At 45.0% G+C, this 21,615-nt stretch overlaps 8 protein-coding genes and 1 non-coding gene across 9 annotated transcripts; 4 read left to right on the top strand and 5 right to left on the bottom strand.

Moving 5' to 3' along the window:
• Positions 1–2,278: 2,278 nt before the first annotated feature.
• Positions 2,279–3,921, top strand: BDR25DRAFT_359415 (uncharacterized protein; the record flags this gene model as incomplete). Its single annotated transcript, XM_033696072.1, has 11 exons — positions 2,279–2,289; positions 2,440–2,496; positions 2,571–2,876; positions 2,946–3,009; positions 3,074–3,149; positions 3,224–3,264; positions 3,295–3,333; positions 3,412–3,561; positions 3,636–3,722; positions 3,787–3,804; positions 3,838–3,921. The coding sequence occupies 11 exons, from the start codon at positions 2,279–2,281 to the stop codon at positions 3,919–3,921; spliced, it is 933 nt and encodes a 310-aa protein (XP_033543371.1).
• Positions 3,922–4,466: 545 nt separating this feature from the next.
• BDR25DRAFT_236812 (uncharacterized protein) lies at positions 4,467–4,990 on the bottom strand (the record flags this gene model as incomplete). Its single annotated transcript, XM_033685565.1, has 2 exons — positions 4,467–4,855; positions 4,912–4,990. 2 exons carry the CDS (start codon positions 4,988–4,990, stop codon positions 4,467–4,469), a joined length of 468 nt encoding a protein of 155 aa, XP_033543370.1.
• Positions 4,991–5,343: 353 nt separating this feature from the next.
• BDR25DRAFT_306065 (uncharacterized protein) lies at positions 5,344–5,981 on the bottom strand. The gene has a single exon (XM_033690541.1). It carries the CDS (start codon positions 5,936–5,938, stop codon positions 5,474–5,476), a length of 465 nt encoding a protein of 154 aa, XP_033543369.1. The 5' UTR covers positions 5,939–5,981; the 3' UTR covers positions 5,344–5,473.
• Positions 5,982–7,394: 1,413 nt separating this feature from the next.
• Positions 7,395–8,277, top strand: BDR25DRAFT_377075 (S-adenosyl-L-methionine-dependent methyltransferase). The gene is made up of 3 exons (XM_033697479.1): positions 7,395–7,537; positions 7,776–7,875; positions 7,949–8,277. Exons 1-3 carry the CDS (start codon positions 7,431–7,433, stop codon positions 8,084–8,086), a joined length of 345 nt encoding a protein of 114 aa, XP_033543368.1. The 5' UTR covers positions 7,395–7,430; the 3' UTR covers positions 8,087–8,277.
• A 1,586-nt stretch (positions 8,278–9,863) lies between these two features.
• BDR25DRAFT_t40 lies at positions 9,864–9,952 on the bottom strand. The gene has a single exon. It is a non-coding gene; the product is annotated as a tRNA-Asp (tRNA).
• A 1,985-nt stretch (positions 9,953–11,937) lies between these two features.
• Positions 11,938–14,343, bottom strand: BDR25DRAFT_336420 (kelch repeats protein-like protein; the record flags this gene model as incomplete). The annotated part of the gene is made up of 2 exons (XM_033693098.1): positions 12,104–14,343; positions 11,938–11,990 (listed from the first exon to the last, which is right to left on the bottom strand). Exons 1-2 carry the CDS (start codon positions 14,121–14,123, stop codon positions 11,938–11,940), a joined length of 2,073 nt encoding a protein of 690 aa, XP_033543367.1. The 5' UTR covers positions 14,124–14,343.
• Positions 14,344–14,514: 171 nt separating this feature from the next.
• On the top strand, positions 14,515–16,089 carry BDR25DRAFT_268495 (proline iminopeptidase). The gene is made up of 3 exons (XM_033687114.1): positions 14,515–14,595; positions 14,654–15,418; positions 15,483–16,089. Exons 1-3 carry the CDS (start codon positions 14,547–14,549, stop codon positions 16,052–16,054), a joined length of 1,386 nt encoding a protein of 461 aa, XP_033543366.1. The 5' UTR covers positions 14,515–14,546; the 3' UTR covers positions 16,055–16,089.
• A 41-nt stretch (positions 16,090–16,130) lies between these two features.
• Positions 16,131–17,525, bottom strand: BDR25DRAFT_237161 (FAD/NAD(P)-binding domain-containing protein; the record flags this gene model as incomplete). Its single annotated transcript, XM_033685574.1, has 2 exons — positions 16,131–16,675; positions 16,733–17,525. The coding sequence occupies 2 exons, from the start codon at positions 17,523–17,525 to the stop codon at positions 16,131–16,133; spliced, it is 1,338 nt and encodes a 445-aa protein (XP_033543365.1).
• A 500-nt stretch (positions 17,526–18,025) lies between these two features.
• Positions 18,026–19,621, top strand: BDR25DRAFT_306062 (peptidase C15, pyroglutamyl peptidase I-like protein). Its single transcript, XM_033690540.1, has 3 exons — positions 18,026–18,126; positions 18,306–18,444; positions 18,666–19,621. Exons 2-3 carry the CDS (start codon positions 18,358–18,360, stop codon positions 19,434–19,436), a joined length of 858 nt encoding a protein of 285 aa, XP_033543364.1. The 5' UTR covers positions 18,026–18,126; positions 18,306–18,357; the 3' UTR covers positions 19,437–19,621.
• The last annotated feature ends 1,994 nt before the right edge of the window (positions 19,622–21,615 follow it).

The raw sequence follows: 21,615 nt of genomic DNA, 5'->3' as shown, positions 1-21,615 counted from the left end.
AATTATAAGATTTATAATAAAAAACTGCTTACTATAGTACACTACTTTAAATAATAGCAACCTAAACTAAAAGGTGCAGCGCATCTAATATAAGTCCTATCTAACTATAAGAACTTATAGTACTTTATAACTATAAAACAACTTAGCTACTAATAAGCTTATTAGTCTAAATACCTATTTTATTTTAATTTTAAAATTACTTATTATCTTAGTTAAGATAAAAGAAAACTAGATACTTTTATAAAGTAATTTTAAAACATCCCTACTTAAAAAAAAGTATAAAAGGCTTAACACTAAACTTTACTTTAACTTAAGCTATTTTTAAACCTTAACCTAAATAAAATAAATTAGATAATTAATTAAATTATTATTAATAAGTATTTAAATAATAAATTTATTTAAGAAACCTTAGACCTGCTTTAAAACAGCGCTAGTTAGTTAAAAAAAGTAACACTAGCTAACTATAAAAACTAAAATAGTAAGCTATATTACTATAACTAACTTATAATTTTTAATTTTAATAAACTAAGAATTAAACTACTTTAAATTATACATAACTTACTTATTAAAGAACACTTAGGCAGAGAAAAGACTTTTAACCTACTGCAAAGAGAGTACTACTAGCCCTGCATGTTCTATACTGTACGCTAATATGTATTATGTTGCTATACTTACTGTAAAGTAAAAGCTTCTTAAAAAAAGTATAATAGCTTACTTAAACTACTTCTAATTCTTAAATAAGCTTAGAAAGATATATTAATTAATTTTATTATAAACTTACTTTTATCTAAAAAGTATATAAATATTATAGTAGTTGTTAATTACTTAACTAAGTATTAACACTTAATACTATATTTCTTTATAACTGCCTCTAATATAGCTTAGTTATTCTACTAATATGTATAAGTTTACTATAGCCTGCCTAACATAATTATATTAGACAGAGGTACACAGTTTGTCTTAGCCTTCTAGAATAAACTTTATAAATAGCTCTAAATTATCTTCTATCTATCTACAGCTTTTTACCTAGAGACTAATAGCTAGACTAAGAACATAAACACTATAATAAAATAAGTCCTATAAGTGTACATAAACTACTAGTAGAATAACTAGGTAAAATAGTTAGCTACAGCACAGTTTAAAGCTAATAACATAATATTTAAATTAATATAAGTATTCTTGTTTTTAGTAAACTATAGATACTACTTTTAAATAAGATTTAAACTACTTTTAAATACCTTTTAACTAACTTATTAATCTATATAAGTAATAAATGTAAATAGACTTATTAATAAGATTTAAAATATATTTAAATATATTTATAAAAAGCTTACATAGGCTTAAGCTTTTTAATAAGAGTATATAAACTAATTTTAAACCTCTGCCCCTGCGTATGCAGCTAGCAAGAAGGTCTAGCTAGACACTAGAAATATCTAAATAAACTAATAATTAAAGAAACTTAATTAAAAGAACCTTAGCTTTTTTATAGTAGCTTATATAGTCTTATTGCACGCTTACTAATTAATCCTACCTAACAGCATAAAGATACACCCTGTGTTCCACGTATTATTGCTGCGCTAAGTAGCTCTTAAATCTAACTATCTACCTAGACAGCTAAACCTGCTACCTAAACCTATTATTATAAATAATAAACTAGAATATGTTATAAAAGATGTTAAATAGATTTAGTTTAATAAAAAAAAACATATCTATAAATACCTTATAAAATAGACTAGATATAACAAACTGTTATAGAAACCTATAAAAGCCTTATAAAAAAACTCTATAGTAACTTAATTCTACGCCTAATACCTATCTAAACTAAACCTATACCCTAACAAAGACAACCTAATGCTAGAACTACTAATGTAAAGAATTCCCTTTCTAATAAAGGGGGGGGTACTATTACAGTATTCTCCCTAGATTCTAGACATAACTATATTAGACATGTACTAGAGTATTATTAGTGCACATCTAATATAAACATAACATAATATAGACATAAACTTAAGTATATACTGCCTTAACACTAACTAAACCTAAAATAGGCTTAATTTATACTTAAAGCGCTTAGACTTTTAAGCTAAGTATTTAATTACTAATTTCCTCTTAAACCTTCCTATTCCTCACACAACGTCTTGTACCTACTATGATACCTCACATAGTAATTAAACTAGACCTCTGTAAAGCTCTATAACCTTACTCGTGCACAATCGTGACAATAATAAGTAAGACGTAACTTGTCTAGAAAGCCTGAGTTGAATCGTACTACTTCCTGATGGAAACGCTGTATGTAGTTGGAGATAGGGAGACTCTAGAAGAGGAAGTAGGAGAAGCATAGATAGCTAAGAAGTATTCTTTAAGGTTTTACGCAGCCGATCTTTCTCCGCGAATTATAAACGCCTAGTGTAGTACCTGTCCTTGACTGATTCGGTTTAGGTGCAAACTGAACCGACTGAACCGACTTTACATATACGGGAGCTTTGATGGTAGTAAGTATCTTCCAAGTTGATATCTATCGCCTCTTTGCTTAGCAAAAGCTTCACAACACCCTTCGCGGCCATTTTCAGCGGCCCACCAAAGCGGGATTGTTCCATAAAAATCACCTTTGGAGTTCGGATCGACCGTTTTATCAACAAGAAGCAGCCTTACAACATCTCGTCGTTTCCAGTTCAGGAGCGAAAAGCAGAGGAGTCTGTAAGCAGGGAGGGCATTGTGAGTTGGTTAAATACTCATCATCTAAGATCAACTTACATTCTATCAATACTCTATGATATCTCCATGATGATTTCCTGTTGCAAGTCTGTGTTCCTCGCAACGAACGCGGGTAGCCTAACAAGTGCCCTTCGAGCTGTCTCCGCATATCATCATCCCTCGTTCTATCTCTAAAGAGAAGCACCCCGTGCGTTCCTTAAAGTGCTCTAACATCTCTGGGATGAATCTAGATGTGACAAATATGTTCACCTAGGATTCTTCCCCGATGTGAAACAATTCTGCAAGCCGGATCCAGTACTCTGCATAGTCTAGAGAGTCTGCGATGATGAAACTCCGTGTATAACGCCCAACAACGGAGACGACAAGGCAAGAACCTTTGCACAAACTGGTTCCGTACGCAGCGAGAATTTCCTCTGACATGGACATTCGACGTTGTAGGAATTACTTGAATAGACTAGAAAGGATATATATGCGTCTCTGATCGCCTTGTCTTCGAGAATTGCCATAGACATAGACAATGGGGGCGGTCTCAGAGCCCTTGAATATGCCGTGAAGGTAATTGAGGACAGCTGACGCTAGAACTGTCTTTCCCGCAAGTGGGACTCCGGAGTAAACATTGTCTGTCTAGGCTGAGCAAGGTATTCTTGGAAGGGCTTAGAGTTTATGAACCATCCGCCATTTCTATCCTGCCTCCAGTCGCGAATATCAGCGTTGCTAAATTTATTCGATAGCCATGGGCTGTTTGAGAATATCCTGAAGAACACGATTTTCAGATGGACTGTTCTGGTGATCTTGTATATTGGGAGCTATATGGCTGATCTGATGGGATGCTTGACTGCTGACCATGTATCCTGCTAATGAAAACATTAGGTTTATAGATGGACCGGTTTAATTGATACATGAAATGGGCTCTAACGTAGGGCTACACCTGCACTTATCCTCCTGCCACAACCCGTAAAGCACCCCTATATGGGCCTACAAATACAAGAGTAACGCTAAGGAATCATGTGAAGCTATTGGGATCACCAAAGACATAAGGAACTAGATTGATTCCTAAAGGAGGGACCTTAGGGTCTATATATTGAAGGAGTGAGCTAAGCAGCATTAGCTCCTGAATATGAGCAGGTGGTGGAGATCGGAGAACTCCGCTACTGCAAACAAATCATGATCAGCAGCAAGGCTGAGAGAGGCGCTCATTTGAGGTAGGGTCGCCCCGCCGATCAGTAACTTCGGTGAAGTGTTCCTTATTAACTATAGTAACACCTGCACAATACAATTGTCCTACCTGGTCGCGCTACACTGTCTTAATGGCCAAAAACTCTAATGTTGTAGGGTTGGAGTGTATAAGAAGTGTGCGAGGAGATCTAGAATAGAATAATGTTATTTTTTAAGTAAAAATCCAGGATTTCTAGGGGCCTTGTGCGTCCTACAGCTACCGCATATTAGTATACTAGATCTGTGGTTTCTCGTTAGCCTGTGATTTTGTCTAGGGGTTAAATGTTTGTTTCATCCATTGCAAGCCGATATAAGAGTTGTTGTAGCCAGATTTGGAGCAAGAATATACCTAACCTGGGATAAGACACACAGTCTAGTTGCTTCTATGGGTGGAGATTGGCTAGATTATTATGGATCCAAATACTCGCCACTTTTGGAAACGCACTTAATGCAGTTACTATTGTGCGCTCAAAATTGGCGCCTTAATCGTCTCGCTGATTATCCTTACCTAAAGGGGCCTTAAGAAGTTGAGAGAACTAAGAATAGAAATCACAATACCCGTCACCTGCCTTGTCTATGCTATAGGTATTCCCTGGCACAATTTCTAGCATATAACACTCTTTGTTGATCACCTTAAACCACTGAGTGATCTTGCCATACATGTTGTTGTTGTTGTGACGGTTCCAGTCTATTGCCCTAGTTCTTCTTTGTTTAAGATCTGGATGGCGGCTTTCAAATATCTGAGGCCAGCCCTTGCTCAGCGACTTGATCGCCTTTGTCGTGGACTGTCGGCGGGCAAGCCTGATGGCTAGTAAAGGTATAGACTTTATGCGTACAGGAGATCTGAGGACAGCAATATGTAATAAAAATGTAGCGAAGGCTACCTGTTTTAAAGTGTAAGGTATTGCTAGCGTTTGACCTTTGTCTTTCTCAAGGGTCGTCGGTGGTTAAGAGGCCATAGAGTCGAGCGAGAGGCTCCACTGCGTTCTGCTAAGGTAGCGTAGGTTTCACGTACACTTGGAGGGAGTGGTTGCGCCAGCACCTTGCTGGATAGGCTCATGGAAAGCAATAGCTGCTCCGCGCAGCAACGAAGAACAGTAAACGTGGAGGCCATATTCTATACGGAGAGACTCCCGGATTGCTAGCCCTTAAGAACCTAGCGTCACTGAACTACATAAACATAAATTATTGGCTTTCAAAGATTTGTAGCTCATCGACTCTCGTGCACTAGACTAAGGCTTCCTTGTGCACGCTTCCTAAGCCCATTGCTATGTATATAAAAATACAAGCCCCTGTATATGTCACCTTACTGTTCTTCACTAAACCACAACAATTTCTCTACGCATAGTTTAACTCTTTTGACACAGAATTTACATACAGCATAGCAGTCTAGCGCCGGTTTACACTACATTTCAAAATTTTGGTTCCACTAATAGATCTCCTCTTTATGACCCCTTTCTATTCTTGCTTGGTATGCTTATCCTAGACCTTCAACGAACGTTAGGTGTAACGTTCATAATGTTAAATGGCAACGTCTTGGATCCTATCCATGGACAACCGCTCTATCACCTGTAGTCCACTGAACCTTTATCTCCCACTTCTTGATCTTCCACAAGCCGTCGCTGCTATCCTTGACGAGATCTATAAAGTACAAGCTTGACGCCGTGTATGAAGTGTCCTCCGGCTTGAGCGCATCATCTGGCCGAACATGATATGAGATCGCGTGGGCGGTCATGAATGCCGTGTCCGCGCCATCCTTCAGCTCAATACGGATATTGCTGGTGATATGCGTGGTGACCAGGACGAAGACCTTAAGAAAGAAATCGCTGATCGCGGTCCAGCCCTCGAGAGTAATTGGACCAGCGACAACAGTCATACTCTCGTTCGTTAAGCATGCTGACTCAAACAGGCCCCGATTGTTGGTGTCGATACCGAGGATGCAGCGGTGGAGAGCATCTGCGACAGCTTCGCGTGGACTAAGTGCTGTGAGTGTGACTAGGTCGGCCATTGCGTTGAGCGAAGTGCACTAAAGGATTCTTGGCTAGAATATGGTTGTTGTGATCTGAGTTACTATTACCTTTTAGCGGCTAAGCTTTATACTTAATTATATCTAAACTGTTACAATGGCACGTTGAGCAAACATGGATTTACCGGATTTAAAAGATGGGAATAAAGAAGGCTAGGATTTACCGGAGTTATAAAACGGGAATAAAGTACTATGTGCACAACCCCCTGCTTTTATTCGCACGTCCTCTGCACAGCTACAGGCCTAACAATTAGTATCCCTCAATTATATAATAACTATTACACATGCGTGGTTGTCTACACTAGCTAGGAACGGTAATTGTTCTGGTTAGAATTGCTAACGGGGGTGGTAACTGCGTTTAAAATTTGCGTGCGACAAAGTTAATAATAACTTTCTAACATTATAATAAGGCTAGAGGGCTCCATCAAGATGCTTATAAAAGTATTGTAGGTGTAAAGAGCTTGTTAGTAGAGCTGTAGCAAAGTAATATTATTTTACTACAAAAGAAGGCTCTAAGCAGATTAGGTAGTAAGATGATAATATAAATGTAATATATAGATTTAGAAGGGTTTTCAATAGGTAAAAGTAGGCGCAACATACTATTTATATGTAAGTATAGTAAGGCTCGACATTTGCGCAGAGTTATACTCACTTGAAGTCAAAGTGCCTCTCACATTTCCCGGCACAGGTGGTTTTCCGGTACGCGTGGATTGATGTTAGCTGACAGAGTTTGAATGCGCTGTTTCACAATCCCCTAGACCCATTTCTTCAAAGCGCCCTGCCGGAACTCAGCTGAAGATGACATTCAGGAGAACAGTATTAAGTTTGTACAGCCACAACAATGCTGAGCTGGCCCGTTCTCATCTCGACGTACGAACCTTCCTCTAAAATGCTGCGAGTTGCCGGAAGCGGTAGTAGAATTGAGTTGTGTCACATTTGTCTAATGCACTTCGCCAACCCGGTTTGTTGGAAAAACAGGCAAGGGAGCCATAGCAAGGTTGCGCAGCGCCGCAATAATACTAAGCTAACACGTTCTCACCTTCGATCATGTCCAAGTATATAACTTAGGATGCTCCGATTTCTAAAAACCATAGAATCTTCCAGTCCCCAACTTCACAAAGCTAGGCTTTCTTACTCCCGGTACACACAGCATCACCATGACTTCCAAGTCGGTAGAAGCTCTCAAGCCCAGAACTGCGAGCGAGACTTACCGCAAATCATGGGGCGAATACGATTTCTCGACTAACGAACCGGGCGAGCGTGGCGAGCGCGAAGTGAGTACTCAAGAAGTATGCTACAAGCATGTTTCAATTATCCCCTTCGCTCCTCGAGCCTATCTATTACCTTTACGTTTTATTCTTACCAGAATATTTCTTATAGGTATTGCGACCTCTGCACCGACAGCCTCGTCGCTGGCTAGAATGAACACCTCCACTAATGCACTTTCAATCCCAGTGAGTCTCATGCGACAGCCATGGCCAGTCACCAGCACTACATGGCTCTCTTGACCGAGATGAAACCGGACATGACGATCTTGGATGCTGGATGTGGAACTGGGAGACTGGCTAGAGAGATTTGCATGTTTACATAGGCACATGTATTACGATTAGTGCGTATCACCATACCTAGGGACGGGTGCAATGCGGAAGGCTGAGCTGTGGAGGAAGGTGTGAAGCTAGGAGGAGCACTAGAGGCATGAGGAACTGGATTGATTGCTAAAGGAAGGCAATTTACGGGTTTATATAGTACTAGGTGAACCTGTCATGTGACTTAAGGTCAGCAATAGCTCTGGGCCGCAGCAGGTGGCGTAGCTAGGCAGCAGTGAGTCAAAGGAGTGTAGTTGGCTAGAGCTTGGAGAGCTCCGTTACTACAAACAGAAGGCATATGGGCAGTGTGAATTTATTCAAGGTGATTTAACGGTACGTTTTCCCGTGATTCTTTCAGTGGTCGCGGGCTCAAATAATGCGAAGTCTGGTGCTGCCTTCAATGTAGAAAACGTCATTCTCAGACAACACCTTCGACGTCGTCTACGCCATGGAAGCAACCTGCTATTCGCGCCCGTTCGCAACCACCCACAAGGAAATCAAACGCGTGCTCAAGCTCTGCGGAATCTTTGGAACCTATGAGTAGTGCCTGACTCCGCTTTATGATCATGAAAATCCCAAGCATCGTGAGATTTGGAACAATATGGAGCGCGGAGCTAGTGTTGTGTATCTGTGCAATGTCCACGAAGTTGAGGCCACGATTGCAGAAGCGGGACTTAAAGTGAGTGAGTGAGTGCGCGGAGTGCTAGTGCGATTGGCTAGGTATCTAATGGTCGGTGAAACACAGTATGTTGCTTTGTAGGAAGATTGGTATAAGAATTTCATGATGAAGGCGCCTGGAATTCGGGTCGGCACTGCTATCACTTGGCTCTTCTGCAAAATTGGGTGGCGGTCAGATGATGCGACTGCAGACTTGTAAGCAGTGTCCTTGGGGGAATCGGGATAGCGGGGAGGCGGTTATATGTACCTTTTGCCAGATGCATATCTCGAGGAAGTCTGGTAAGCGCAAGAGGAGCGAAGAAAGACATAAGGGGCTACTCATGGAAAGGATGCCATCCCTGCTCGTCGAGAACATTAGATGTCTAGACTGCGATTTCGGATGATGAAACCTGAGAATAGAAAACGATGGATCTCTCTCTATAATGATCAACTAACTTAATAAGATGAGATGAACGAATTGATAAGATCGATTGTAAGACTAGAGAGTTATCTGGGATGTGGGGAATGTGATATGTTCCATAAGATGTAACATCATCGTACTACCCCTTGGTTCCATACAGGGCTCCCAATGGGGCGTACTACTGTCCGTAAAAAGTAAGCCGTACCAGCCACGTGTTCAGTACGAACGCACCTAGTTTGTGAGCCGCACCGTACGTGTAATGAAGCCCCAGGTACAGTACGTAGTACGGATCGTATTACCATTTTAGGGGAGTAAGAGGGCTCTTAACTTCTACAACCTAGGTAAGAGACTGTGCAAAACAGACAACAGAGGCACCTGATTAATTAGATGAGGCCTGTAAGTATCTGAGCTGTTTTGACTTGGGTAAGGCGTACTTTAATCGAACGGTACTACTCGTACGGATCACGTGAGCCGCAACAGTTACGATACGTTCACCTACCTCTCATCCTCCCTCCCGTACGAATGTACACAAAATCTCGTCGGTACAGGCATCAAAATCGCCTAGTCGTACAGTAATACGGCTCGTTGGAAGAGCTGGTTCCATAACCTTCTCCCAATCTCCTTGTAAGCGCCCTCCCAATAATCCGCAGGCTCGATACATGATCCGCTAAGAGCGTCGCCAGGAGCAAGCAGAGTAGTGAGAGAAATAAATCTCTCATGCCTCAACCAGGTGACGTCAGGAGTTAAGCGGCAATAGGCAATATGACCGAGAAAGGCTTCGGAAACGAGCCGAGGCAAAAAGGACCTAGAGCTATCTCTTCTGGACCCAATTTCCTTCTCTTCGCGCGTGGAAGACTTCGTTCGATAGTGTATATGAATAAACGTATCCTCCACCTAGCTCGTGGAATTCGCTTAACTTTCCCATTTCAGAAGAACATCCACCGACCCAAGCTGTTCCCCAGTTGAACAAATGAAGGCAAGAAAAAACATATTGATAACGAGCCTAGCCTTTTGAAAAAAATCTAAAATCTAATATTAGGTCTTCAAAAGTCACCCACTTCCACCAACAAACCTCCACTAATTTTGAAGATCGATGGATTATTTTAATGCCAGCATCAAGTTGTCTTCATATAATACGGCCCATGAGAATATCTCTAATACTAAGCTTGCTGTTGTAGCCTGAAAGTCCGCCTTTCTTCCACTTGCACAAATAATAGTGGCCATCAAAAAGGCAAAAAGATATCTCTCCCTCGGGGAATCGAACCCCGGTCTCCCGCGCTCGTTCCTTTGCAGGTTGACAAGCGGAAATCATGACCACTAGACCAAGGAAGATAACTGCTAATTGTTGAAGAATGTTAAAATTATAAAATATATAAAAATAAGGAAAGTCAGTGTCGGAAAATGCTAGTCTAGTGAAGGATGGTAACGAGAGCACTAGAAATGCGGGGTGGCTGTGTTGAGTGGGCTAATGCACGAGGTGTAGTCATGCAGCGACTTACCCGAACCGGCAGCCCAACATTGCCAACTAATTAAGCATCTCATGGCTCTTCGCCTTCGCCTAAACTTCTTGAAAACTACAAGATCATCAACCCCCGCCAGGTCTTCGTCACATTTATCTTGTGTTTGGGTATAAACCTTGACGTAATAGCAGTTATGGTCGGACTTAATACCAATCAGGAATTCAGCTTCGACGTCGATAAGCCCTGCTTCAAGAGACGTAGCAACCGCTTCACCCTTTACTCCATCTCCATGGAGCGCTAATTGCTCTTACCTTCTGCTAGATACACGGTTCAACAAATCAGCCAACCACCTCAGTGTCCACTTTAGGCTAGGTCTTCAAACCAAACATGGATCCAATGCGCCTAGCCGCAAGTTCGCGATTCCAAAACTGGCCATGTTCGGCAGAAAGTTAGCGGTTGCGTCAGAGCCATTTAGGCCTCTAACGATCTCGCTCAAAGATATGAGCGCCGTGATATTTTTTTCTGCAGTCGCTCCTAGTACATCTGTCGTGAGAAATTCAGAGCCTCATTTTGGGTGTGACTGCGATCGCGTCGCGCGCAGAGAAGATTTCAGCAGTAGGGGGAGGAGGTTCAATGTACAGATGAATCGTTGAGCCAGTCAAAATTAATCCAAGGGTTTCCGACGATGTGGGTGCAGGCCTCCAGTTGGTATAGAGGATCTGAGAGTGAGAATTTGGAGAGAAAGGGACAACATCGGCGAGTATGATTGCGACCTGCATGATCGGCTTTTCTCCAAACTTACCAGACCAGAGTTTGGAAAGGTGAGGTCATAGCCAAGGGTTTTAATGCCATGACATTCTCCGGCGTTCTCGCGCTCTAAATCCTTTCGGAGTCTAGATAAGACCCCGTCCCACTCTTCCATCACCCAGGAGCCTCCTTCCTCAACTCCTGGACAACTTGGTCAATCCTCCTCATGAAGAATTTATCACACTTCATCATTTAGACTACCTCCTCACCCTCGAGGAAAGAAGGGCATTCATCTAGGAAATGGATCTCAAATCTCAAATCCTTAGCTCCGATCTCGCAAGAACACTCATGTTCCTATCTGTCGACACATGGTTCGCAACAGCCCGAGTCTTCATAGCCTCAGCATAAATTAAGTTGTATTCTTTGATTAACGGCCTCAAATACGGGGTAGAGTGACCAGACCAAGTGTTTCGACGACATGCTGTCGCTCTTTGTATGCGCGCCTCTAACTTATTGACTCGTCCATCTTCCGAAGTGCTTGGACCACGATATCGATGACGGTAGGTTTCTTATACTCTTGGTGGTCCAGTTTTAAAAATTACTAAATCAGCTTTTGCATGTGACGTTGTTGGGGAGGAAGTAGAGAGAATCATGCACTCATTACAACGGAGGAAACGACATATGCAACGTATGGAATTGTGTTGATGTAGTGAATTAGATAAATATTTTGCATAAGCATTCTTTTTGTAGGATGCAATAGCATTTTCATCGCTGCCTGCGACAGCAACAACATTCACATGAAGCAGTTAAATTTCAGCGGACTTGGAAAGGATTGGTTAAAAATTGACGGGAGTACACAGGGGAGGGGGAAGCCAGGATGACGGGAGTGCTTCACTGAACGTCCTATAAGTGCTCGGGACTGAGTTGTTTCAGATAGACTTCTGCTTTGGTTTATTTCTACTAGGTATTAGCACCCATAATAGAGCAGTAAAGGCTAGTTAAAAAATTACATCATGTAATCGTATAGCGTGGAAGGTAACTGGGATAGGGTCTAGCCGTTAAACCTCTTCTTAGAATTAAGGAGAACATAACAGGATACACATTTCTGCCCTAAATTGCCATTGGTATGTTCCACGTTAAGCGGCAAGATGCAGTATGACTATCTGTAGGAGGGTTGTCGCTCCGGTAGAATGTGTTGTTTACAGTGCGTCTTCACCTTCACATCTCCACTCCTCTAAAACTCTTTATCTCCGCCGCCCAACACCACCACCCCCACCACTCCCCTCCCCACCTTTATCCGCTAAACTAACCACCTCCCCAATACCCGCTGCCTCTTGCTCATCTTCCAACGCCCGAATCTCCTCCCTGCAATCCCACCATTTATCCTCTGCCTGGGTGAACGCTGCAGTCTTAATCTCCTTAGGCGTTTTCCCAATCCCTTTTGCTGACTTACCAAGTTCTTCGATGACAATGGTCTGCCACTGTTCTGAAGTCCGGGCATAGAAATCTCGTAGGGATTCGAAAGGTCGTGGGTGTGGCAGCATGTCTGTAAGGGCAGAAATTTCTTCGGTCGTGCCGATATCCTCTTCAGGCGCAGCTACGCTTGTCGGTGCCGTGGATACACTAGCTATTTCGCTCTTTTCGTCGTCTTCATCATCTTCAGAGTCGTCATCTTCAGAGTCGTCTTCAGAGTCGGCTTCGTCTTCGCTGCCTTGCCAGTCTTCCAGCTCGCGTTTGAAGATTTGGACGACGCCGTCCAGGTGGTTGAGGTTGACGGACCAGAGTTCGTCAAATGTGTATTCTCGATCGCCTTTTTCGAAGGTTCCACCGTAGATGTAGAGCGTATCAGATTGGACTGTGAGCACAGCATTGAACCGCGGATGGGGAAATTCGAAGAGACGGGGTTTTTCGGGCCGATCTTCCTGTTCGTCTTCCTTCTTCTCTTCATATTTATGGCTATCTTCATCAGATGGAGAGGTGCCACTGCCGGCCTTCATTTCCAGCGCCCTAAGATTTGCAAGAAGCTCTTCCTCATCCGCTTTTCCACGCCCTCGGCGACTTACATTGGCTTGCTGCGCCGCTTTCTTGTTTGCGTTAGCTTTTGGGCGGCGCAGAGTAAGCGGCATGTAACGATTTCTCTCAATGTTCCATACAAACAACTGGTTGAAGAATTCAGAGTCGATGCCTTCCTCGCTCTCTTCGACATCATGAACGCCACCGAACATTATACCGCGACCTTTGTGGAATGTCATTGTTGCACCAGCACGAGGCGGGTTGGGTGGATTTGCCGGCTTCTTTCGACGTTCCCATGATACACTTGGGAGGGCTGTGGATGGAGCTTCTGACGCTGGTGGGGTGATGCGCAGGAACCAGGTATCTTCGTGAACCTTTGGTTTCAGGACTAAACGGGAAGAGGGTCCTCCCCCACCGCCTCCTTTTTTGCCTTTAGCTTGTTGTTGCTGCCTTGTGGCACCAACGGATGTTTTCACGCGGGAGTAGCCACCATAGAGAACTGCGCCTTGGTCGTGTGGCAAGAACGTGAAACTGGATCGAGCATCGGGAACAGCGCGTGCGGATTGTAATTTCGGCGTATGCCACGAGAATGCCGTGCAATCATATATCCACAGATCGTTCAGATACTTTGTCGTCGAAGACGTATCCTGGAAGCCGCCAAACAGAAAAATATACTGCTTGAACCCGACCATTCGATGCCCACTTCGGGCCGGAGGGCTCGCGGCCTTTCCCTTCCCTTCAATCCTCGTCCATTCCCTTGTCGTCGGATCTAGGCGCCAGAAATCGTTGTAATGATAGAAAGTTCCTTGCTTTGGGGAACTAAACTCCCCCCCAAAAAGATACACATCCTTCGTATTTGCGGCCCTACACCACGCATGACCACTCCTTGGTAATGGACTGTTTGGACTCGTGACTTTCTTCCAGCTATCCTGCTTAATGCTATACACAAACAAGTCATTGAAAAACTGCGCCGTGGCTCCGTTGAAGTACTCGCCCCCGTACAAGAACAGCTCATTTTCATTCACGGGGTTCGCTAACAATGTGCTAGATGTCCGTGGGGATGGTGGCTCACAGTTTACCTCGGTAATGGCGTGGTATTGCTCCTGCTCCTTTGCGTATTGCGCGAGGACGGCATCGAGATCGACAGATTCAGTGTCGGAGTCTACATCCTTATTCTTCGTTGACTGTTTCTTCTCTTTCTTGCCGGCTTTTTTTTCTTGCTTGGCTGCCTTTGCAGCTTTTACGGCCTTTTTGTCCCCTTTGGCTTTCTTATCTTTCGCCATGGTGGACTGAAGGTTGAAGTGGGATGGAGAGAAAACGCGGTTGTTATGTCATGGAGTTGGAGAAGGGACTCGGAAAATTGGAAGGTTGTGGTGCCTTAAAGATATGGACTGAAAACTCTCCGTGTTGAGATGACGACCATTAACCCAGTCTCAAGACTTTCCCCTAGTAAGTACCCTTCACAGTGCAAATGAGCTGGCTAGACTTGATAGCAGCACACCTTGAGCAGGAAAAGTCGAATGCAGAGTCAACGTGGTTGCGATTCGCTTGTGCATTTTGTGCATGGCTGACCTCGGCAGTTGTTACGGAGCAGGCGTGCTCACCAACAAGAATACGGAGCAATCAGTTATTTAACGCCATGCCAAACATTCACCCTCGCTTACTTCCAATTCTCCAGCTCCCACTATCAAAACAAGCCTCCAACAATGATTTCAGCTGCTAAAATTCTCGAACAGAGGAGCCATGTGGTTCCCGGTACTCAGCCCCCTCTCTCACTTCCTCAGTCGAAAACAAGAAACTAACCCCAAAGTAGGGAAGCTCAAGATCACAGAGCACTTTTTCCAAGTCCCTCGTGACTACTCCAACCCATCGGCCGGAACTCTTCAACTCTTTGCACGTTCAGCCAGAAGGGTTGAAAAGCCCGCCGACTACTCTCCAACAACTCCCGAAGATGCCGAGAAATCCCAACTCCCATGGCTGGTGTATCTCCAAGGCGGCCCCGGCTTCGGATGTCAGAGTCCGCAGAATGTTGGATGGACGCAAACAGTCCTAGACAAGGGGTATCAGGTTTTACTCCTTGATCAACGCGGCACAGGTCTTTCGACTGCGATTTCCCAATCTTCGCTTCAGTTGAGGGGTGATGAGAAAGTACAGGCGGAGTATATGAAGAGTTTCCGTGCGGATTCGATTGTCAAGGATTGTGAAGCTATTCGTAAGGCGTTGACTGCAGATTACCCGGAAGATAAGAGAAAGTGGAGTGTTTTGGGTCAGAGTTTTGGCGGGTTTTGTGCAACCACGTATCTGAGTTACTACCCCGAGGGATTGAAGGAAGCATTCCTCTTTGGTGGACTGCCTCCGCTGCGGAATAGCCCGGACGAAGTTTATCAGAGACTGTATCTCAGGGTGAAGGAGCGGAATGAGAAGTACTACGCGAAATACCCCGAGGATGTGGAACGCGTGAAGCGGATTGTCAAGCTCCTAGGACGATTCGGTGATCAGACAGTAAGGGTGCAAGGAGGTGAAGGGTATATGAGTCCACGGCGGTTCCTGCAAATGGGAATCTCCTTTGGAAGACACGGTAAGCCTCCTCTCATCACCCCAAGCATCTTTCTTGAAAGATAGACGATGCTGATAAAACGCAGGCGGCTTTGACTACGTCCACGAGCTTGTTCTCCGCGCTGACACGGACCTCACTCAATTCGGCCACCTGACCCGCCCCACCATCATGGAGATCGAAAGCCGTGAGGGGTTTGACACAAACGTCATCTACGCACTGCTCCATGAACCATGCTATTGTCAAGGCGAAGCATCGAGTTGGTCTGCCGAGCGCCTACTCCAGCGATTCCCTGAATTCGTCGTCCAAACAGGCGACTCTTATCCCACCTACTTCACAGGCGAAATGGTTTACCCGTTTATGTTCGAGTGCTTCCCTGAGCTGACCAAGCTTTCCAAGGTTGGGCATGCGCTTGCGGAGGAAAAAGATTGGCCGAAGCTGTATGATGAGGAGCAGTTGGCGAAGAATGAGGTTCCGGTTTATGCGGCAGTGTATTTGGATGATATGTATGTAGATTATAAGCTGAGTATGGAGACGGCAGGGAAAATCAAGGGGTGCAAGACATTTGTGACGAATACGATGTATCATGACGCGATTAGGAGTAAGATGGATGACGTGATTAAAGGGGTTTGGGCGTTGAGGGATGATGTTATTGATTGAGCGCTATTGTACTCGAAACGATTGATAAAATGCACGTCTTTATCTTGACCTTGGAGTATGGATAGTTTATAATCATCTATAACTTTGCTTTCACCCCATTCCGATAAACCCTCACCGCTTTCTCCAACTCTCCCGGCAAATCCACATCCCAAATCCATCGCATCCTCTCCAACATATTTGCCTCCACCTTGTCTAAATCATCTCCCTCAAGCTCAAAGTCATACAACATGCCCGCTTCCTTACTTGTCTCGACTAACCTCTGCGTCCTTGGTCTCCGCACTTGATCATACGCTTCAAACACCTTGTGCAAGTCTTCGACGACGCTCGCCTCCTTCATCAAATTGCTCAAGATATACGCATCTTCGATGCACATGCCGGCTCCAGCGCCTTGGTGGGGAGTAGTGGCGTGTGCAGCATCACCGAGAAGGCAGACTCGGTCCTTGAAGTAGGTGGGTGCAGGAGGGTGGTTGAAGAGGGCCCAGATGTCAGGTTTCTGCATGGCAGAGACAATAGAGAGAACTTGGGGGCCCCAGGAGGAGTAGTCGGCAAGCATTTCTTCCTTGGTGGTACGGACGACCCAATTTGGATCATCCCAGGTTTCACGGGAGTTGAATGCCACCACTGTGACTGAATCAGCTATTGTGATGACTGTGGTGTTTGGGTAGGTGGGTGTTATACCGTTCATCGTCTTCCCCTTTTCGATAGGAAAGGTTAGTAGATGCCCGTGATATCCAAAGTACATTTGCGAATTCTTTGCCTTTTCCTCGCCCAATATTTCAATCGCCTTCTCCATCGGTATCAGCCCCCTATACGCATACTTCCCGGAGAACACAGCTCTTGCGGCAGGATCCTCTTTCCCCAGCAATATCTCCCTCGTCCGCGACTTAATCCCATCGCATCCAATAACCGCACTATGTTGTGCAGCCGTGCCATCCGCAAACCTCAGCACCACATCCCCCGACCCATCTTCCGCGTCCTCAAAATCCACCAACTTCTTCCCAAACCTCGACACATCCTCCGGTACTAACTTGACCATCTCGTCCAAAAAATGCGCGCGATGCACACCACCCCGACTCCAACTACTCTGAAACGTATGCTCGAATAAAATCTCCCCAACCTTGACTCCTCCGCTCCCAGCCCTCCTAACAAACCCCTCTTTATCCGCCTTCCGCGCATCCCCGACCCGAACACTAAACCAGGAATCTAGACATCTCTCGCTCGGATTCACGGTTTTACAGCGGTCAAATGCTTCTTTAATCTTGGGCGATATGAGTTCCATTGCTGTCGCTGCGTTTGGACCGAAGGCAACACCTGCACCAATTTCGCCGAAGCGCGGCGCTGATTCGTATAGGATGAGCGGGATGGAGTGCTGGAGGAGGGAGATGGCGAGGGTGAGGCCGGCAATACCTCCCCCGATTATGGCGACGTTGAAGGGCTTTTGGGTGGAGGTGGAGGGTTCGGACGAAGCCATGGCGGGCTGGGTGGATCGCGACATGAATAGGTGATGAAAGAGGTGTAGAAGGTGATATGAAAGCTAGATGTTGCAGTCAGCTATGTTCTACGCAGGGAAAACGGAAGTTCCACTGCAATTGAAGCTTGAAATTGTACCTTTGAATATATTTATGCTACCCTGTAGTTTCTTGCACAGCTCCAATTTCAAATCATGCAAGACTAATTCTCATCCCTCATAAGAAAAATATTTCTCAATCAACGTTCTTACTCCCATCCGAGAGGAACTGCGCCGCTTAAAAGCCATGACAACTAGGCGCTGGGGCGGACCTGACCTCCATCCCGAAATTATATCCGGCAGATAGCAGTTGAGGGGTCATCGTTCCGATCGGAAGCGAGGTGGGATCGTCACGAGACGAGTGCTACAAACGCTAGAACACACAATACACTGGTTTGGCCCATCCCCGGTGGCAACATATCCCGAGGAGCCAGATCACGAACTTGGAAGGGAAAGCCGACATCCGACCGCCAACATTAACCAGCCGGAAGACCTAAAGGTTTTAGGGACCCGCCACGCTATCAAGCGATACCTTTGAGCCTTTTAGAGTTTTCCATGAAAGAAGGCGAGTGTTTTGCTTTAACTATGTGCAGAGGATTTTGCAGAGAGGGGTATGGAAGAGAAGGATATTGGAATGAAGAGCTCAGAAAGCTGTGATATATCAAACGACGTCATCTCGGTTTTCTAACACCAGGAGTTTTAGGCCTTGATATAATATTAGAGACATGGCTAACTTGTTCCCAGAATTCGTATACAGATACAGATACATAGTCTCATGCAGAGGGAGCTAGTTGAAATGTCTCGAACATTGTCGTCTGCCGCACGGCAGCCTCCACCGGAGAAAGAGGACGACCCGGTAACGGTGCTTGTTACTGGCTTTAGGGTAGGCCCTTCCATATCTATCTCTTATCCACAGAAACCTTCCTTCATTTAGCATCTTTTCATTCAAACTGTCTAGTCTTTTTTTCCCCTTTATGTCTTGCTTTAAGCCTAAGCCACGCTACATTACTTCTGTGCCCCATTCCCACAACAACCCTGGGGAACAAACGACCCTATCGACAGATCCTCCCCTTAACCTCTCCCACGAACCTAACCCTTGCCCAGCCCTTTCTCCAAAAATTCCCCAAAAACACCTCCTGGGAAATCGCCTCCACCCTACCCGCCCTCCTTCCCTCCTCTCCCTCCTCTCCAACTCCCATCCACATCCACGTGCACCACGAACCCGTGCGCGTCACCTACTCGCACGTCGTGTCCTTCATCCCGCAGCTCCTGGCCCCCGCAAACTCAATAACCCCGCGGCCCGACATCATTCTGCACATCGGTCTCGCTGCCGATCAAAGTTTCTACACGCTAGAGAAGGGTGCGCAGGGGAGGGGGTATGGTGCGATTCCGGATGTCGATGGCGGACGATTTGGAGATGAGAGGATGGAGGAAATGTTCCCGAAGGGAATGTTTCCGCAGGTGTTGGAGACGAGTTTGGATGTCGAGGATGTGTTGAGGCGGTGGAGGAGAGGGGTGGGATATGAGAATCCAGATGAGGAAATCGGAGTGCAAGATGAGAAAACGAAGACGCCTGACGTGCGCAATTCCCCCGATGCCGGGAATTTCATGTGTGGATTTACCTACTACAATTCCCTGGCGCATTATTTCTCAATCAAGAAGGACGAAAGACCAGTTGTATTTTTGCACGTCCCAGATTTGAGCGATAGCGATGAGAAGCTGGCTGTGGGACGCGAGGTTACGATTGCGCTAATCAAAGCCGTGGTTGAGAGTCGACGGAAGAAAGGCGTTGTAGATGGGGTTCCAAGAGTCGCGGATGGTGGTGAAGACGGAGATGTTAAGGCAGGGACAGATGTTAATTTTGCAGAACATTGATAAATGAGGAAGAAGAGGAAAGGGAAGAAGATTGATGAGGGTGGGGACTAGGGGCCATATACAAGACGTGGGAATTTTCCTTTGTTACAAACCACATTTTGGTTTGAGGCTCTTTTTGATATCAGTCAAGCATATATTTTGATATCTCTTTTCAACACAGAACGAGCATATAGAAATCATTACATGTGGTACGTTTTCCTATAAACTTGAAACATTCCTCCATATTCCTGGCCTATTGATGTGTGTCCTCGCTCCACTTGGAAAGTAATTCACGACACCGCAGATCTATATCCAATGCTAATTCGGCAACAATTTCTGACTCCCGGGCGGTATCCCCCCCACATACTCTCCCGTGAACAGGGTGTCCTCTATGTTCTTCATCTCTTCCTCATCTCCAGTCTGATTTGGAGTAGGTGAATAAGATAAAGAGTTACCGACGGATAATGTGCCGAGGCCTCTGGAAAGACTCGATAACCCCACATGAGAGAAAGGAGGTTGAGGGTATAGGAATGACAAGCGATGAGATAGTAGAGGTCCTAGAGCCGACATTCAGGAAGCTATTTTCTGCTGTTGCTTTTGATCTCTTGCCATGGCGCGTCCCTAGCTTTCCTGGGAGCCCAATTCTCCTCATTCGCTAGACCTCTCTCATTCTTTTTCCGCTCGATCCCTTGGAGTCCGTCTAATGTAGTACTTATTTAGTACATTACACTTTTCTTTAACTCGGAGGGAGGGAGAAGATCTTCGCATACCTTTAGTAAGATTCGCGTGTCGTAACGCGAGAGCAGGTTTATTAAACATAAGATAGTTCTTGCCTGGATACCAGTTTCCCAAGGACCAAGTAAAAAGGGCCCTTTTCAAGGACTAGGAATGTTGTTTTTCGGCTCGTGGCCGCGTTGACAGTATACCATGTGACATCGAGCTTCCCACAAAGCTGAAACAACTCGCCTCCGAGAGGTGGTCTGCTTTCATTGCCTAGATTTTGTCCTTAAGTGATGCACGTTGGATGGCCTCGATAGAAATCCAGTTCCCTCTACTGCTAGTATCCTGCATTCCTCGATTGATCTTGATCCGCTTACAGCGCCCTTATCCCTCACCACCGTAGTCTACCTCTCTATTAGACTTCTATTAGAGTTGAGTCAACAATGCTAGACCCCTATTCAATTCCACCTTGAACCGAAGAGTTTCAAAACCTATATAGTACACCTATGTCTTGAAAGAAATCGCAGAGTCCTTTGCATCAAGGCCCCAGACTATATCTCAATCCGCAGTATTGTCACTTCAGGCTTGCCAAAAGAGCCTCGAAGATGTAAGGAATGTGCATGAATGTAATTCAATAAAGGTACCCGCGATTCTAGAAAGGGCAAAATGAAGCAAGCATTCAGGTTGCTCACAATGGAAGTCCGAACGATGACGGCAGAGCCCCACATTCAGCAATTCACATACCAAGCACAAGCGTTAATACAATTCATGAATAAGTGAGTTCGCTTATGTTTAGAAGAGAGGACAGTTAACTCCGATAGAGGCTTGACGTAGCACCACTCTCTCCCAGATTGCCTGGGATCTCCAAGTCGTACGTGAATCGCAAATCCAGTTCGAATAGCGACAGCTTAGCGCCATTGTGCAGAAACTAGATGTCCTGAGAGAAGACTCCAGGAAGTTGAACTCCGCGTTTCGCAAAGGCTCTTAGGGTAGGGATTTAACCTTCCACACCTCCCCTGAACTAGGCACGGACATCCAGCCCTACTCCTCCACACGCATCTTCCGCATAAACAAAGTCCTCAGCGCAATCCTATCATTTCTCCTCCCAAATCTCACCACCCTAGTACTCCTTTTCGTAAAGCGGATGCTGGTCTGGATTGAATTCGTTGTTGTTTTCACAGCGGCATTCTCATTTCCGTTGCCTGTGACGACGGGAACTAACAAAATCAGTGTTTCCTCTGCGACGGCAGTGTTTGCGGCTGTCGAGGTCATTTTTATCGGGATTACAGCTGGGACGATGGAAAGGAAAGGGACTGCTTAATGTGATGGGTGTGGTTGATTGGCGCGGCTTCTGAGGCCTAGCATATCAGATATGAGAACATCACGTGGCCGACCTATCATCAGTCTAACAGAGTTCAACGTCAACCACGAATTCAACCAGTTTTAACACGAATGTATATTCCTTGCTAATACACACAAC

This window comes from Lindgomyces ingoldianus (genome assembly GCF_010093535.1).
Source record: "Lindgomyces ingoldianus strain ATCC 200398 unplaced genomic scaffold BDR25scaffold_33, whole genome shotgun sequence".
Lineage (NCBI taxonomy): Eukaryota > Fungi > Ascomycota > Dothideomycetes > Pleosporales > Lindgomycetaceae > Lindgomyces > Lindgomyces ingoldianus.
The sequence above is the reverse complement of the archived record's forward strand: the minus strand, read 5'-3'. Positions and strand labels throughout refer to the sequence as shown.